Source organism: Ictalurus furcatus, chromosome 8 (assembly GCF_023375685.1).
Source record: "Ictalurus furcatus strain D&B chromosome 8, Billie_1.0, whole genome shotgun sequence".
In the NCBI taxonomy this organism is placed as follows: Eukaryota; Metazoa; Chordata; class Actinopteri; order Siluriformes; family Ictaluridae; genus Ictalurus; species Ictalurus furcatus.
The window spans coordinates 8,225,314-8,243,557 of NC_071262.1; the positions used below are offsets into that span (position 1 = coordinate 8,225,314).

An 18,244-nucleotide genomic window follows, 5' to 3' on the forward strand; every position below is an offset into this window, starting at 1 on the left:
ACATCTGAGAGGTGGTGTGTTGTGAAGGCTAATCTGGAATCCTCACCTCGTTCGGTTTTGAACATATTTCTGCTCTTATAAACTTGGTCGGTCTTGCTGGATTGTTTTTGAATTAATTTCAAAATGCAGTAATGTGGGGTGTCTCTTTAAGGCAGGTAGACTACAGAGCCTCGCCTAGTTCATAAAAAAAAAATAGAACTGTGCAAACGAGGACATAGTTGTTGGTGGCTGATTGGCTGTTTTAGTTCGAGCTATTCTCCAGAGAGCTGTTGTGCTGGTGAACTGTGTGCTCGGTGCAGCTCACCATGTGCCTCACGCGCTACTAAAGGGGCGGGATCACCGCAAAACTCCTGCGGGAGAGAGCGAGAGAGAGAAGGAGAAAGAAGGAGAAAGAAGAGTAACGGTGGTTTAAAACCACTACCGTTTTTCTATGTATAACTTTTGGGATTGGAAATTTTAGCTGGTGTTTTCCTCCTCGCGTGATCTGAGCGCGAGCATGAGGTAAACTCCCGCGCTTTAAAGCGGAGCTGCGAGTGTGATCCTGTCCGGCTGCGGTACCGCGCTGAAGGGAGGAGCAAACCGAGGACGACCGAAACTGTCTTAATCTGCTTTTATTAAGAAACCCTCGCGCTGGTTTCGGTGCAGAACAAAAAGACAGTATATATGTCGACAACGACATGGCCCGCTGCTAGTTTGTTTTTCATCTCGGTGCTTTTAAGCGGCTTTATGGTCTCTCGAGCGGCTTGAATAGGCTGTGTGTGCGCGCGCGCGCGCGCGCGTGTAAAACTTGGCTACACCGAAGAGAGGGAGCTCCAGCCGGGCGGGTGAGGAAAACTCCTCTACTACAACACAGGGGTTAAAGTAGTTAGTCGCTGTTGTTTTAAAGTTTGAAATAAGACAAAGAGATCGTGTCTGTAAGGTGTGTGTAAAACGGTCCCGGGTGATTCCAGAGGCTGTGAGTTTTGAGTGAAAGTCCAGTGTTTTTCTTTTCCTTCTGTACCGCTGTGCATTGTTTGGCGAAATTGAATTAGCTAGGTTTGCTGTTTTGTAGTGTTTGCGTTACAGTAATGGTACTCTTTTTTTTTTTTTTTTTCTCTTCATTTTAGTAGCAAGCTAATTGCGAAGCCCCCCCCCCCCCCCATAAAGCTTACACGTTTTCGGTTACCAATATGAGCTTCTAAAAGAAACTAGCTTTTTCAACGCTAACTAACAACTATTTTTCTTTTACCCGAGTTACTATGGAGGTGGTAGCACGACGTGTTAGCTCGTTACTACTGTAAATGGCTTCCCTGAATTATTTGGTACTAAGGGTTCAAAGGTAGCACAACGCTAAGTATATGAATACACACTCATTTATGGTGCTGAATTTTTTTAACCTTATAAGTGTCTGTAACGCAACGTTTTGTTTTTGGATGTCATTTTTGCTCTCAGAAGGAAAAGAAACAAAGCCAACATGAAATGTGCATGCAACTCCTAGATAGAGCAGGTGTGTAGACACTCAGGTGTGTCAGGAAGTGGTATGGTTAAAATGAGTTAAACTGAGTCATTATCGATCACAAGCATTTGTGGATTGTTGTTCTGTATCTGTGTTGTTACTAAACTGGTTTCTATCTGGTCTTTTCCTGGAGCACTACCTGTCAGTTTAGTACAGCACTAAGATCTCATTAACGACACTGTCACTGCAACAGAGCAGGAAGCAGTATGTAGGACGGAGTTTGTAATGTGATTTGCTTTCTGGGTAAACTATGAGTGGAATGTGGCAGCAGGTTATCTGTTACAGCATGCTCACTGTGATCGCTGCTGAAATATGAAATATAATTGGACCGTCCCAGGGGCTTGAACGTCTGCATAGAAATAGAAGTGACGTATATAATTTAGGCCAGAATAGATTGATGGACCAATGTGGGACTCGACTATAGGCCGCCTTGTATTACGAGGATAAGAAAAGGACCAGAGCCAGTGCTGCTGATGAGCATGTTCGTTTTGCAAGATAAATACGGTAAGGAATAAACCAACGCGGCATGCTGTCGAAGGAAAACTGTCAATGTCAGGGTGGTATGATGCAATCCAACGTAAAACGGGTTAGTTAGTTTCTCTTATCAGGTTCGCCGGCACAACACCGGTTTCTGTTTCTTCTTTTTTCAAGTTAATAAGACAAAAAGAAAAGCAACTTGTTGAGACCGCTGTCTTGAAAACTTTTCCTTGTCGGAAAATTTGACCTCTAGCAAGGGCAAGGCAAGTATCCATTTTTTTTTTAAATGTATTAATCTGGTAATAGGTAATGTATAACCAACCTCAATGATGCCAGTAAAGAATTTTCTTTTGTACGCTGTCTTTTTACGCAAACTTCAACCAGTAGTGTCACCTTGTTGTGACCTAATCAACATGTCCCATGTCTGGCGAGTGTCCTATTATATGGTTAAGGCCACTGGCTCAAAGAGCAGCTGGGGGAACAGGAGTTTCAGTGGTGCTTCAGTAGTGGCTTCTCAGATGTCTTTCTGGGCATGGTGCCTAGTGCTTCATTGCCGGCCCGAGCCTGGAAATGTCTCTGAGACATTTCTAATTGAATTTCAATTCAGAGGACTTAATGAACTCTTTAGGAAGTCCCTCTCGTTCCATCTTTCCATTCATTACTTTCAGTACTTCCATTCATTCATTTGCTCCTTAACTCGGTAATGATGGGCAAATTTTAAGTTTCTTTGAATGGACTGCCACTAATAGCTTCAAATATAAATTTTTATCCTGCCGCATTAACCTCTTTTATACTGTAGAGCCAAATGGTTCTGATCACGGAGCGTAACCATTCCAATGCAGTTTCCATCAGGACACAGTTTGGCACAAAGCATTTCCTCTGAACAGCTAACGAACTTTGTCCAGTACAACAGAACTTTTCAGCTTGGTGACAGATGGATAAGGGTGATACCGTTTCACAGTATGATCAGCTAGTCAAAAACATCAGTTTCAACGAGTCACTATATTTATCGACCATTAAAGCACACAACCTTTGTCTTGTTTTTGAGATTCATAAAATCTTTTATGATGTCAGTATTTATCACATTTCTGCTTTTAAGCAAAAAGAGAGTGACTTTGAGGAAAAGCATTGCACTGAGCCAATAAACAACAACAACAAAAAAGAAAAATCTAGCTAACACAGCAGTGTGAAGTGCTGCTTATCCAAATAGAGGTAGTTGAACAACATTCTGTTTAACGATGGTCAGCACTGCCATGTTCTTTTGTGTATGTAATATCTGTTGTGTTTGAGGAAGTTACGAACATGCTAGGAGTGGCAACACAGGTAGCAGTGTAAGATTTTAAACAGTACTAGATTACACAGCAAGACGTTTTCAGTGCAGTCTGTGGAAATGGAGGTTGCTGTAGTATGATTTTGGGGGGGTCCAGATGGAGGGGGTTATAAAATCCAACCTACATTTCTGCAGATTGCAGCTGAAAACAAAAGAGATGAGCGCCACTCGAGTAAGGAACTTGTTTGAGTCAAAAATGAACGAGTAGCCAGTAATAGACGTATAGTGCCCTCCACTAATATTGGCAACTTTGGCACCCTACAGCAAAGAAGGCTGTGAGAAATTGTCTTTATTGTTTAACCTTTTGATATTTTGTTTAAAAAATTTCACCAAAATACCCTGCTCTCATGGATATCAAACAATTGCAAACACAACACAGGTTTATAAAAAAAATCTTTTTGGCACCAATTGTTGGCACCCCTATGAATTCATTTGAGAAAATTATTTTTAATAAGTATATTCCCATTGATATTTAAATATTTTTTTGTACACCTGGATGACTAGGAACAGGAAATTGTTCAACCATGACTTCCTGTTTCACAGGGGTATAAATATGAGGAAACATAGGCCAAGCTCCCTTAATCATTCATAACAATGGTTAAGATCAAGGAATTTAGCTGTTATGTGCGGCAAAAGGTTGTTGAGCTTCACAAAATAGGAAGTGGCTATAAGAAAATAGCACAATTATTGAAAATGCCCATTTCCACCATCAGGGCAATAATTAAGAAGTTCCAGTCAACTGGAAATGTTATGAATCAACCTGGAATTGGACGTGTATGTGTATATTCTCTCACTACACTGTGAAAGAGGATGGTTCGAGTGGCCAAAAAATCTCTGAGGATCACAGCTGGAGAATTGCAGAAGTCAGTTGTGTCTTGGGGTCAGAAAGTCTCCAAAACTACAATCTGAAGTCACCTACATCACCACAAGTTGTTTGGAAGGGTTTCAAGAAAAAAGTCTCTACTCTCATCCAAAAACAAACTCAAGCATCTTCAGTTTGCCAGACACTATTGGAGCTTCAAATGGGATCGGGTTCTATGGTCTGATGAAACCAAAATAGTGCTTTTTGACAATAAACACAAAGGTGGTTTTGGTGCACACAGAGAGGTAGCCATATGGAAAAGTACCTCATGCCCACTGTTAAATATGGTGGTGGGTCTTTAATGTTTTAGGGCTGTTTTTCTGCCAGAGGTACTGGACATTTTGTTAGGATACATGGCATCATGGACTCTATCAACTATCAACAGATATTAAATGAAAATCTTACTGCCTCTGCCAGAAAGCTTAAAATGGGCTGTGGTTGGATCTTCCAGCAGGACAATGATCCAAAACATACATCAGAATCAACACAAAAATGGTTTACTGAGCACAAAATCAAGATCCTGCCATGGCCATCCCAGTCCCCTGATTTGAACCCCATAGAAAACCTGTGAGGTAAACTGAAGAAGAGAGTCCACCAGCATGGACCTCGAAATTTGAAGGATCTGGAGAGATTCTGTATGGAGGAATGGTCTCAGATCCCTCGCCATGTATTCTCCAACCTCATCAGGCATTATAGGAGAAGACTCAGCTGTTGTTTTGGCAAACGGAGATGGCACAATATATTGACTAAAAGGGTGCCAATAATTGTTGCACACCTGTGTTTAACAAAGATTTGGGGGGGGGGATAAACCTGTGTTGTGTTTGCAGTTGTTTGATATCCATGAGAGCAGAGTATTTTTTTGATTAAAAAAAACCCCAAAAGGTTAAACAATAAAGACAAATTTTCACAGCCTCCTTTGCTCATATTTACCAAGGGTGCCAATATTATTAGAGGGCACTGTACATGCATTATAATTTGTATTTTAAAAAAAAAGTCAGGTTAGGTAACTGTCCAGTCATACTCTGTCTAATTATAAGTCTACACTGACAAAGCAAAGAGTTCAATAAACCCCTGCATGAGATGCGTCACTCGGACGCTCTGCCGCGGCACCTGGTCGCAAAAACATAGCAGGAGCCTATAGTGATTTTGTAAGAGCAAGCAAAAATATGTTCTTTAAAATGTTGAGTTGTGCTGTTGTGTGTCCGAATAGGAAAAGTGTTCATAAATACTTTCGTTTTTACCGCATACTGTTGAATCTGACTCCTTTCCAAGAAAACACAATACGGTAGAAAGCGGTTGTGGTTACAGGAAATTAGGAGATATAATTGGTCCAAAGAGTTCTGTCTTTCCAGTGCCCATTTAATCTCAGCGAAGTAGCTAACTATCATATCAGTGAACTAAATAAGAATTTACCAAGCTGACTTGCTAGTTAGCTAACATGCCATTATATACATTTTATATTGCTTTTAACAAACCTTTGTAGCTCACCTAAAATCTACATCAAGAAACTATCATATGGAGGATTTGTTTGTAATGGACACTTATAGCTAGCTAACATTGTTCAGATGAGTTTAGAAGAGTCTATGGCCTTTGTTTGGGTAGCACCTTTGACTTGACGTCCTTGTAAAACATTTCATCTTGAATGTGCCCACAAACAACAAAGTCGTAAGGATCAAGAGACTTTAATGCTTCAGTTTCTCTCTAGTATAAAAGTTGAGAGTTTCTATGAGAGATGTATGTTTGTCCAGTCACTGCAGGCTTATAGTGCACTTAGGATCATTTAGCCACTAACAGGGCCCAAAAGCCATAAGGATCTTTTACAGTTACACCATTTGAAAGTGTTATTTTAGCCAAATATCACTCCCGGTCTTTTAGTGCTGATCCATGATAATAAGTGGATAACATTTTAACTAATGTCAGTCTGATTCCTAAATAAAATTTTCGATAAATTTTTCAGTCAGATTATAACCAAGTAGGTTGTGGGTACTCTGGCCTTCTTGCAGCCAGTTTGTGTGCACATCTTTTATTTCACAAACATAAAACGGGTCTCATAAGATTCACCTGAAGTCTCACAATCAGCCCTTAACTGTTCAAGTGATAGGAAGTTGTCGTAAGTAGAAGATTTTTTTTTTGTCATAACCTAATAATGTAAAGATTTTTTCCACATGTTTCATGTACATGTTTGTAAAGTTATAGGCTATATCAACACGGATTAAAACAAAAGCAGCCAATCCACTCACTGAGAATAGTCCTAGCACATAAAGAGGACAAGCAGTAAATCTGTAAGATGTTGAGCTAGCCCATTTTTATGCCTCTGCCACTAGGTTGTGTGTGTGTGTGTGTGTGTGTGTGTGTGTCTGCCCGTCTGAGATTTGCGCAATATCTCAAGAACGAGTGGTCGAATGTCTGTAGCATTTATATGGAATTATCATTGTAACCAACAGTACCAATTAGACTTTGAAATTGATCTAAGCATGGTCAAGGTCACAGCAAGGTCAAAAGTCTGAAATGGTTATTCTTCAATAGCTTGGAATACATTTTTATTTTAAAGGTATATCTGACTTATAAGTTAAGAAACGAGAAAGACAGGCTTGTTGGCGACAGTGGCATCCCCACCGATGCCGCTGGTGTTGAGTTTTACTTGTTTATCAGTGGTTTCTAGTGTTCCAGGAGGCAGAGTGGTAGAGTTCACTTTTAATGAAAAAAGTGTGGATTAGGCCTTGCCCACTTAATCTTATATTTGAATTGATATGTATATTTTAAGCACTAAACAGATCGTGATGGTGGCATTGCATTACACCCCTGCTTCAGAGTATTTGATGTATGACACTTCGAATGTCGCATTGTCATTGGGCTTTGATGACGTTTGAGCCACTTTTACGATGTTGAGTGACAACTGCACTATCCTTGACATTTATAGTGAATTATTCACACACTGCTGAAACCTTTTGTCTCTCTGTTGAAATCCTCACCCATGGATTGTTGACTTTTTGATATTTCAGAGTATCAAATAAAATGGAAATAGAGGGAGTAATTGTGACAGCCTTAATTACAGCCACCCCATTGTCTTTCCCAAGTGTTGTGTAGTCAGCCTGTTGACTACTGCATTTCTGTCATGGTACTAGGTTGGCTCTTTGCTTACATTTAAGTGGTGTCAGATTACCTTACCTGTGTTTGACATGCTGGGGACTGTAGATCTGTTTTATTTTAAAAGTTTAGTTTTTGTAGCTCTTATGCTTTTGTTTTTATTAGGACTTAAATGCCAGGATAGAGGTTGTTTTATGAAAAAGCAGTTTATTCGTGGTATGGCATAGAAGCTTCTGATGGTTATAGGAAATGTAAAAGTTCTTGATCATGGATGATTAGTTGTAATTGGATATCTACACCTGTGATACATCTACCAGCAGTATGTTTTTTTTTTTTTCCCCCTAGAGTTTGTTCTTGAATGCGGTTTTCTCGCTAGTCACTCACTTGGTGTGTGCATGTTGGCGGATTGATTGCTAAACTTAATTACTACAGCCAGGCCACAATGCCGCAGAGGTGCAAATCACATTTTAAAGACGCTCCTGTATAGTCTTGTGCCTTGCTTCAGTATTGCTCTAGAAATAAGATGTTTTGTTTTCAATTAGACATTGACCGATAATTGGTTTTCTCGATATTTATGCGTTTTTCAATAATCCGATATCCGAAAAATGCAGCCCTTGCAGAACTGCATCTGTTTTTTGTTTATTGGTTAGTTATTTTTATGTGCTTTATTAGTTTTACCTGTTTACCCCATTGAAGCCTTATTTATTTATTTATGTTTGTTTGTTTGTTTGTTTAAAATGCACTTTAACAGTGCACTTTATTTTTCGCACTCTTTCACACCCCTCTATTTACTGGTGCATAAATAAGAGTTGTTTTGTTTTGCATGCAAGTAGCAAGTGAAATTGACAAAATTGTTATAAATGAAACGGTTTGTTCAGTGGTGTTATCATTGTGTCAAAAACAAAAGTGAAACAGTAAATAAATATCGGTTTTGCATATTGGTTATCAGGCACACAAACATGCAAATAATCAGTATCGTTTATAAAAAAAAAAAAAAAAATCAATATTGGTCGATCTCTGTTGTCAGTGACTACTGTTTATGTGAAACCTTTGTTTAAGGTCTTCATCCCACTATGAGAAAGTCGGTATGTTCAGCTTAATAATTATGCATAATTAATTACCTGGAAATATTTATTAGAATACATGACGAATATCCACTATTTCTGAAGTCGTTCATGGGTGTGTGGTTAGCTGTTGGGTTTTACTTTGTGTCCTGTGTGGCAGGTATTTGCCGGGAGCCTGAATTGCTTTTAGGGGTGTAACTATATGGTGAATCATATTGTTTGGTTTGATATGAAGCTGCGAAAAATGCAATGAACACACTGCATAATAAAGTAGGCTATTAATGTATTATGTGAATTTTTTTTATATATACATTTCAACTTAATCAAGCTCATACTCTCCTGAAAAAGTAGCTTCCTCTTGATCTCAGATAAGGATACAGTGGTTTAAAAAGAAACACGCTCAAATATTGTATAGCATATGGGAGCACCTCAGCTTCCAGGTAAATTATAACACTGACAGCCAGTATGTGGTGGACTGGAACATTACAGTGTGCTGAATCCACCGAATGTGTTCACAATACACCAGCGCTACTACAGCGCAGCAAACTCTCTGCTACATTCATAAAACCTTTCCTCGCCGATTCAACACCGATAGCTATGTGACTGAGAGCACAACAAGCAAACAGCAGAATGGGAAACTCTGAGCTTCAGACACGCCCCCCAGAGCGATGCAAGAGAAAGCTAGTCATGTTTAATTTTGTAACATTCTAAAGCACAGCTTTGTGGATCGTGAGTGGATCATTTAAACACCGAAATTAAAGATGCAATAGTCAATCTTTTTTTATTATTATTCCTTGTAGAAATAACCTGGAAGATATGTAGAATGTGATTTTTTTAAAAAATTTTTTTATTTTTATATATAAACAGTGGATTAATCTGTGACTTTAGCAAAAGTTGAAGTCTCTGAGGAAAAAACAGTTTGGGAAACAAACTGTACAGATCACCATAGATCCTGTGGGCGGAGCTTCATTAACATGAGTGGGAATCATTCAGATGTTTTGCTGTATCAAATATGAATAGAGATAGCACCTTAGTATATTGAACTTGGATTTTGTGTATTGTTACACCCCTAATGTATGTTATGAGTTTGCATTCTCTCCAGTTCTAAGTCAGCAACTCTTTGAGTTGAGTTGATGCTTTTGAATAGTGTGTTATTGATGGTGTTATTGTGGGGTTTTTTTTTTTAATGTTTTTTTTTTTTTTTTTGCAGAGTACAGTCGTTTTGAGTCTAAGATCCACGACTTGCGGGAGCAGATGATGAACAGCAGCATGAGTTCTGGGTCAGGTTCCCTACGCACCAGTGAAAAGCGCTCCCTCTATGTCAGGTAAGAGATGCATGACAAACTCACCCTCCTGCATACAGTTAATGGTCACTACTTGTAGAAAATCAATAGGTTTAAACCATCTCACGCAGGTGAGTTGCTGAAATGCTTCTGTGTGGTTGAGCATTTCATTTATTTAACCTTTTGTACTTTGCCCTGACTGATAAAGTGTGTATCAGAGACAGCTACACCTCATACATCAGGTATTCGTAGTCATGCAACTATTACTGACCTTTTTTGGTGTAAAAGTTGTGCAGAGGTTCTCAATTTTTAGTCTAAGGCCCCTTTTGTAATTAGTGTCAGAGCGCGCATGAGAGATGTGGCACTGTTCTGATCAATTACAGCAAAGCCGGTCGAATGGGAACAGGATGACCGACCAATTGTGAACGGCACAAATGCCAGTTTAATAATGTCTAATGACAGCTATTATTTTTAACACATACCACTTTTTACACATCAAAGCAGATTTGGTAAATTAATTATAAAATATTTTTTTACACAGCCCCTTAAACCTTAACGCTTAAATATGTTTAGATTTTACTAAAATCATGCACGAAAAGATGGTCTGACATTTTGGTTAAACGTTTTCTATCATAGAAATGGAGTCCATAATCTTAGAATAATGGTATAATCCATGTTGGACAACATTAACTGTGCTTATTAGTGTTGCTGTTGCTCTGGTTACTATGAGACAAAACTCTTATGAAAAGATGTGTATTTTAAAACACTGAGCCACAAGCAAGTTCAAAAAGCCTAAAGAAAAATTGACCAAAGATTTTATACGAAGTGTTCAATAATCTGTTTATCACATACACATTTATGCAAACAGTTTTAACTATGAGAAATGTTGTATGTTAGCGGATTGTGTTGTGAGAACACATACTAGAGGCACTGAAGGAGAGAGGAATCCTTTTCTGGTGTAGATTACAAGGTTGCAAAACCTTTAAAATACAAAACTATTTGCACATTCAGTGTTTGTGTCATGATAAATGATGGAGCACATAATTTTTTTTTTTTTTTAATAAATCCATTCAAGTAAAATGTAAGTAACCTAAATGCTTGCGTAAAGTGGGGACTTGTCTCTATGGGTCAATGGTACTACACTCTCTAGGCAATCTATGTGTAAATATTATTTAACATTTCAAAAGTTCATAATGTTAATATTTGTGCATGTGTTCATGGCACTACCGACAATATTTGGGTCACTTTGCTTATCTTCCTAAATTACCATCCAACAATGAACAAACCTTAAAGAGAAATAAGATGTACAGTTAAAGGTCACAGACAGAGCATTGTTCTTGTTAGATTTCATACGAGTCAATTTCACAGTGTGCGCGAATGTTATGGGGTGGGGTGGAAGGAAGAATGACAGGTTTTGGTGGGTTAAACCAATATCTGGAGGCAAGAAAAAATGTACATGGGACTTAAACTGACTAAAACCTAATACCTATAGTACTCCAGACTGTGCTGTTGAATGTATGAAGCAGTTAATGGGCTGAACCTAAAACAGTAATTGTACCTGAGTGTTTGATTAAGCTGATGGCTGTTTGCAGTGTTTTGTTCTGGTGGGAGAGCTACATGTGTAAACATTCGAAAAGCAGGTTTTTCATATTCTGTACTTTTGGGATACAAAAAATGATTTCTCGATTGCAGGGTTTAGTATGAGTACAAGCTACGAGGTGAACAGAAGCGTCACTCTTTGTACAATGTGAATAGACCAGTGGCACAAGTTCATGGAACTGCTTAAGGATGAATAGTTAAATACGATCACAATGCCTTGCAAATGTCAGCCATACCATGGGAATGTACAATGTGTTATATGTACGCTGCTGTGAAATTCCTGAATTTGTGCACGTTTTTCACATTATATTTAGTCTGATTTTATAGAGGATTGTATAAGTATAGCGATAGAGTCTGGCAGGAGAATTGACACAAGTTTGTTTCTTCTTTCATGTCTTTAGTGTACAAGGTGTCAGTTATACAATCAGGTGTGAAAAGGTGCAACCTGGTAATGCAACCAAATTGAAGAGTTAATTAGTATCAGTGATCAATAACCAGTGTGAGTGCTTCAGTTAAGGATTAGTCTTGATTTGGGCCAGCCCTGTCTAACTAACATTGAGGCTTTAAATCAGAGTGAACTTAGAAGCATACAGGTTGTCCAGCCAGGCACATCATGCCACAAAGAAGAGAGTTTCCTGAAGACCTAAGGGGGAAAAAAACAAGTTTCTGGATGTCTATCAGTCTGGAAAAGGTTACAAAGCCAGCCATTTCCAAGGCTCTGAGGCTTCACTGAACCACTATCAGAGCCATACTGTCCAAATGGAGAAAGATTGGAAGAGTAGTCAATATTCCCAGGAATGGATGCCCTTCCAAAATCTCTCCAAGAGCAAGGTGTAAAATCATCCAGATAAAAACATCTAAAGAATTGCAGGCCTCTCATGCCTCAGCTAAGGTCAGTGTTCATGACTCAACCATTATAAAAACTTGGGGCAAGAATGGGACCCATTGCAGACTAGCACCGCAGAAACCATTGCTATCCAGGAAGAATATAAATGCTTGTCTCAAGTTTGCCAAGAAACACAGAGATGATCCTGAGTTCTGGAACCATGTGTTATGGACAGATTAATCTAAAGTGAAGCTTTTTGGTCAACATGGGCTCTGTTATGTGAAGCACTCTGATATTAGTGTGATGGTTTAGGGATGCTTTGCTGCATCAGGACTTGGACGTGTTGGGAACTCTGAATTCTGCTCTGCATCAGAGAATTCTTCAGAAGAATGTTTGGTCATCTGTCTGAAGCTGAAGTGCACTTGGGTTATGCAACAAGACAATGATCCAAAGCACACAAGCAAGTCACCCCACAATGGTTAAAAAAAAAACAAGAAATTTACACTTTTGGAATGGCGTAGTCAATGTCCAGACATAAGCCCTATTGAAATGTTGTGGCAGGACCTGAAATGCACAGTTTATGCTCGAAGGCCTACAAATGTCACTGAGCTGAATCAATTCTGCAAGAAGGAGTGGGCCAAAATTCCTCCAAAGCGTTGAGACACTAATTAACAACTTCAGAAAGCGTTTGATTGCAGTTATTGCTGTTCAGTGCGGGTGGAGAAATGGAGTGGGCCCTTTCAATAGCTGGTTACAATAATTTTCTAACATAGGGGGATTAGGGGTTGAATATATATTCTTAATAAACACATAACATGTCTATCACACAGTGGTTTTTGTTACCCCAGGGTGATGGTGTCATTCAGTGTTTGAAATGTGCACAAATTCAGACAGGGGGCAAACACATTTTCATGGCACTGTGTAATGTTAGCAAATATACAGGGTTTGTTGAAAGTAAAAATCAGTCAATTGCTGTACATCTGTAATGTGTGAATAAATATTTTTAAATATTGTTCGGCGTTCTACCTGAAAAGTCACATCAGAAGTTAACAAGATGCAGGCAGTAAGCTGCGTTTCATGTTACATCGTGCACATACATGCAGTCCATCCTTACTGTTTAACTAACAGACATTAAATTCTGTAATTAGTAAAAATCAGTCTGAATGTCATGAATTTCACAGCACAGTCACAAACAAGAGGCCTATATAACTTGTTGAACATACAGTAGAATGTCAGTGGAAAGAAAAACGAGTGGAGCAGGTTCTCCCAGGTTCTTTTGGGAATTACCGGTCTGACAAGGTAAAAATAGAGGCTCTGTCCTGGGCACAGTGCATGACTCTCTTGTCTTTTTCACCTACCACCTGGAACAATTCACTCAGCCTAGGGGAAGTTGATCATTGTGGTGTTTCTCTAACCCAAATACATAATTCTGTTTCCCAACAAACAGTAGTACTTTTCACGTCTTTATTGAGCACATTGAGTAACCATTCACAGTGCGGCCTAGAAAAAGTGAAGCCTTGAATTTAATAACTTTTACATTTTAGCAGCAACAACCTCCACCAAATGTTTCCTGTAGCTGCTTACAAGACTGGCACAATGATGAGGAGGAATTTTGGATCCATTCCTCCATATAAAAACGGGTTCAATTCATCAGTATTTTTGGCCGGTCTTGATCGAACAGTCCTCTTCAGGTCATGCCACAGCGTCTTAAATGGATTATGGTCAGGATCCATGACTTGGCCTTTCCAAAACATGAATGTTAATCTTTTTTTCAGCTATCCTTTAGTTGACTTACTTGTGCTTTGAGTCATTGTCTTGTTGCATCACCCAAACTCTCTTAAGCTTGAGGTCATGGACTGTTGCCCTGCCGTTCTCCTGTAAAATGTCTTAATGCAGTTTTGAATTCATTGTTCCCTCTGTGATTACAAGGCATCCAAGCCTTGAGGCAGTAAAGCAGCTCTACTCCATGAAACTCCATGCACCATGCTTCACAGTAGGGATGAGGTTTTGGTGTTGGTGTGCAGTGCCTATTTTCCTGCAAACACGTTGTTTATTATTGACAAAGTTACATTTTTGGACTAATCTCTCCACAGAACATTTCACAGGTGTTGTGGAACATGCAGGTGATTTTTGGCAAGCTTGAAAGTTTTTTAAATTTTATTTATTTATTTATTTATTTATTATTTAAAAGACCGGAGCGGTTTTCTTTGTGGTGTCCTTCCATTAACACAAATCTTTTTAATTTTTTTCTGATTGTGGACACATGAACAAAGAGTAGCAGCAGTCCTGAATTTTCTCCATTTTTAGACAGTTTATCTCATCATGGATTGAAGAACACCCAGGTCTTTAGAAATGCTTTTGTAGCCCATTCCAACTTTGTGTATCCCTGTAATACTTGGCACACACATCGATTTTTTTTGTGCACAGATTTGTCAGTAACCAGTCTCAGTGTCTTTATTATTCTTTATTTATTAATGCAGTGCAAAATGTATTGGAATAGACAGTCTTAAAGTAAATAACATTTAATATTTGGTTGCACATCACCAAACTTTCATTCTTGCATTAAAATTTGAATGGTTTCTGTGCGCGTGTGTGTATACATGTATACACATTTTAGATTGACATTTTTGTGGTGTTTGGCAGGCACCCTTATCCAGAACTTACATTTATATAGTTGAGGGTTAAGGGCCTTGCTCAAGGGCCCGACAGTGCTGGGGTCATGTGGTGCTTCTGTTGTGCTATGGGGAGCAAATTGCTAGAATGGTTTGTGTCCACTTTTTCCCCTTACTGTCCCCATTTTTTTCTTCCTCATCCTCTTGAGATTTTAAGTAAGTGAAATATTGCAATAAATGGTATAACATTTAGCATGTATCAGGTCACTATTTTAAATATATTATTACTTTATCATATATTTATTATTACAATTATAACTTTGTTCCAAATTTTTATTTAATGAGACTGACATTTACATCAGTCTCACAAACCGTTTGCAATACCATCATGAACCCCTAGGGGTTCACGAATCCCTGGTTGGTGAAACTCTGCCTTAGAGAAGGGTCACTGCAAATCAATACAAAGTTATTCAGACTAATCACCTTTATCCTATGATGAAAAATTTCTGTCCTGATCAGAGTGGTCTCTTTCCGGATGACGGAGCTCCATCCACAGGGAACGAGTGATCACTGAATGATTTGATGAGGATGAAAATGATGTAAATGATATTCTATGGCCTTCACAGTCAGAAGATCTCACCCATGGGAGATTATGGACTGATGCATTCGGTCTTGTTCACATCTGGTGGTTTGGGATGCATATGGCCACATTGCATTTGTAGATTGAACACAAAAGTGTCTTCATGCGGTCCCGACAGCAACGAAGGAGCACAAAATCGACTGCGTCATTAGTCAGACCATGCATTTAAAATGTTTGAAACGGCCTGTACATGAGCGAGGATTTATGGGGCATTTCTGCCTGAAAACAAATGCAACGGATGATTGACTTAATAAATGTGAGTGCCACTCGTCCTTCAGCGTAAAGGATGTATGAAATCTGATTAGAAGTGGTCACTGGAGACACATTCAAAATGGCAGGTGTAAAAGGCTACGCGTTTCGGCTGTCTTTTTGAGATGGATGTTAATACCATGTGTGAACAGGGCCTTAGGCAGCGCTCTCCATGACCACCACCATGTTTTAGAAGAATGGTGTTTATTTCTCCAGTTCAGTTCAAGAGACTTGTACAATTTTTGGCCAAGGTGCACTGAAGCTGTTCTGGCAGCTTGTACTGGCCCAGCATCTTAGTAACACACTTGTTTCCTTTAATTTGCCACCTATATGTGTGTGTGTGTGTATCTCTATATATTGAGTATATATCGAATTTAAATAACGATTAGTCATTAAAGCTCCCTTTTTCTTAATTATTCTTAATTTGATTTTTGACACATGTAGAGAGTAATGATCGAATTTGTCCCTCATTTCTGCAGGGCTCTGTTTGATTACGACCGTACCAGAGACAGCTGCCTACCCAGCCAGGGCCTGAGCTTCTCATATGGAGACATTCTACATGTCATCAATGCTTCTGATGACGAGTGGTGGCAGGCACGGCTCGTCACTTCCCATGGTGAAAGTGAGCAGATCGGGGTCATTCCCAGCAAGAAAAGGTACAGCATTACTCATCACCCCTGACAAAAGATTACAAAGTTTACTTCAAAATAAGAACAGTTGTGCTAAATTAATCATATTCAATAAAAAAAAAAAAAAGCAGATGTATTTACTAGCAAACAGTTCAATGAGTAATACGGTAATCTAGTCCATTCATTTCTAATCTCTGATTGGTTATTGAGAGAGAAGTGGCGGGGGGTAGAACAAAGAGCTGAACACTGGCAGTACAGCTGCAATGTTGCTGCAACCAAATAACAAACCAAAATTTTCACATATAATGCTGGTCAGTTCAGTGTTGGTATATGTAACCATTTGGATTATCATACAGATTTGTAAAAGGTAAAAAAACAAAAAAACAAAAAAAAAACAGTTGGGTGCTTTTCAGAATACACAGTATACTCCATAGAAAATGCATCTCATTTCTAATTCGTTTACAGTCTAGCTCATGGAATATGTAATGGTATCTACACAACAAACAACAATGTGTGTACACAGTAAACAAAGCCTGATGTTGGTGCTCAGTCACTTATGAATAGCGTTTTTGGCATACCATTTGTTGAGCCAGTTGAGAAAGCAGCAGAATTATTTAACTAAACACTGCATTTTTCCCTTAACACAGGGTGGAAAAGAAAGAGCGTGCTCGGTTAAAAACTGTCAAGTTCCATGCTAGGACCGGCATGATTGAGTCCAATAGGGTGAGTGCAATTGAAATGCACCTCACTCCCTTCCCACCCTGTCATCCTGTGTAAACTACATGCTAGATGATCTACCTGATTCAGGTATGGGTAAAGGGACCTTACTATAGTCGGAGAATAGCAGGCTCCTCATAAGGCGGCTCACGTGTCACTGAGTGTGTAGAGATGGACAGATCTACACACATACACGTAATAATACAGAAATTCAATCATTACACTCTGTGATGGTGAGACATCTAAACATTCGGTTTGGTCTAATGATTTTGCATGGACCTTAAATTAGATTCAGATCATATTCCTCTTTTTTAATATGATATTTTTGGAATTTTTCCCACTTGTACTCATTCATTGCCCATGATGAATGTCTCTGATACATTACACTCCATCAGTTGTTTAATTTATTTCTTCTTCTTTTTTTTTGCATGCTTGTGTTTGCTAGCTGTTGGTGTGCTGTTGACTGTATTGAAACCCATTTGTTCTGTTTTTCATCTCTCATTTCCACTCCCCTCATGTGGTCACCTCCCAGCAGCCAGTCAAAGTAAAGCGCAAAAAAAGCTTCAACCTGTCACGCAAGTTCCCGTTTTACAAGAGCAAGGAGAATATTGTGCAGGATTTGGTGGAGCCTGAACGTGAGTATATAAGTGTGTGTGCAGGGGTTTAAGGGCTCTAATACCTGCTGTCCTTCATGCTTCATCCTCCTTCATGCTTGCCTTTGGGACAGCGTGCGGCTGGCTTTTGGTGCCTCGTCATACCTTTAAGTCCTCCCCATGAGACAGCGGAACCAATCAGAATACAGTGTTCTCTGGCCTCTGTGTGCTCTGAGCGAGGTCTCAGATGTCTGCTGCTCACTGGTGTAGAGATGCACTAATACTCCAGTGCTGTGCTTTACCTAGTGCTATTCATTTGCCTGCAAAATCTCTGATTATCATTATTCCAATTTAATGCTTGAAGCAATATTCTACATGGGTACACTGTAGACTAATCAGACCGAGAGCACAGCCAGTTTGTGTTAGTCTCCCTCTCCATCCCCAGAGAGCACTACACCCTTCTTTTCGGCCTCTCACTAACATCTATTTCTTCCTGTCTGCTCTCTTTTCTTTGTTTCTGCTTTCACCTTTCGGGACACTCAGGACTTCCCAGGGTTAAGCGATGACTTTTATGGATCAAAGAGTTTGAGTAAGTGTGTGTGGTTATACTTATCAAGCAGCTGTCCCTTGAGCTCAGAATGCCACACATAAAGCTCCCCCCCCCCTCACATCCACCAGCAATCACCCAGTTAGAATATGAATATGTTAAATATCACAATATTTATAAGAGATTATAACGAGAGACTGTTGGAGAGATAACATTAGCAGCAGCACTACACTA

The 18,244-nt window shown here is 39.2% G+C and overlaps 1 protein-coding gene across 7 annotated transcripts in view; it reads left to right on the forward strand.

Moving 5' to 3' along the window:
* dlg3 (discs, large homolog 3 (Drosophila)) overlaps positions 1-18,244 on the forward strand; it is a 96,186-nt gene that overhangs the window by 70,408 nt on the left and 7,534 nt on the right. For 3 of the 7 annotated variants that reach the window (XM_053630509.1, XM_053630511.1, XM_053630512.1), the window contains 4 exons: positions 9,526-9,640; positions 16,004-16,180; positions 16,801-16,876; positions 17,403-17,505. In XM_053630509.1, coding sequence (XP_053486484.1) covers positions 9,526-9,640; positions 16,004-16,180; positions 16,801-16,876; positions 17,403-17,505 — 471 coding nt within the window. Of the gene's footprint in view, positions 1-454; positions 2,236-9,525; positions 9,641-16,003; positions 16,181-16,800; positions 16,877-17,402; positions 17,506-18,244 lie in introns of those variants that run through there. The other 4 variants (XM_053630514.1, XM_053630513.1, XM_053630516.1 and 1 more) reach the window with 4 other exon arrangements.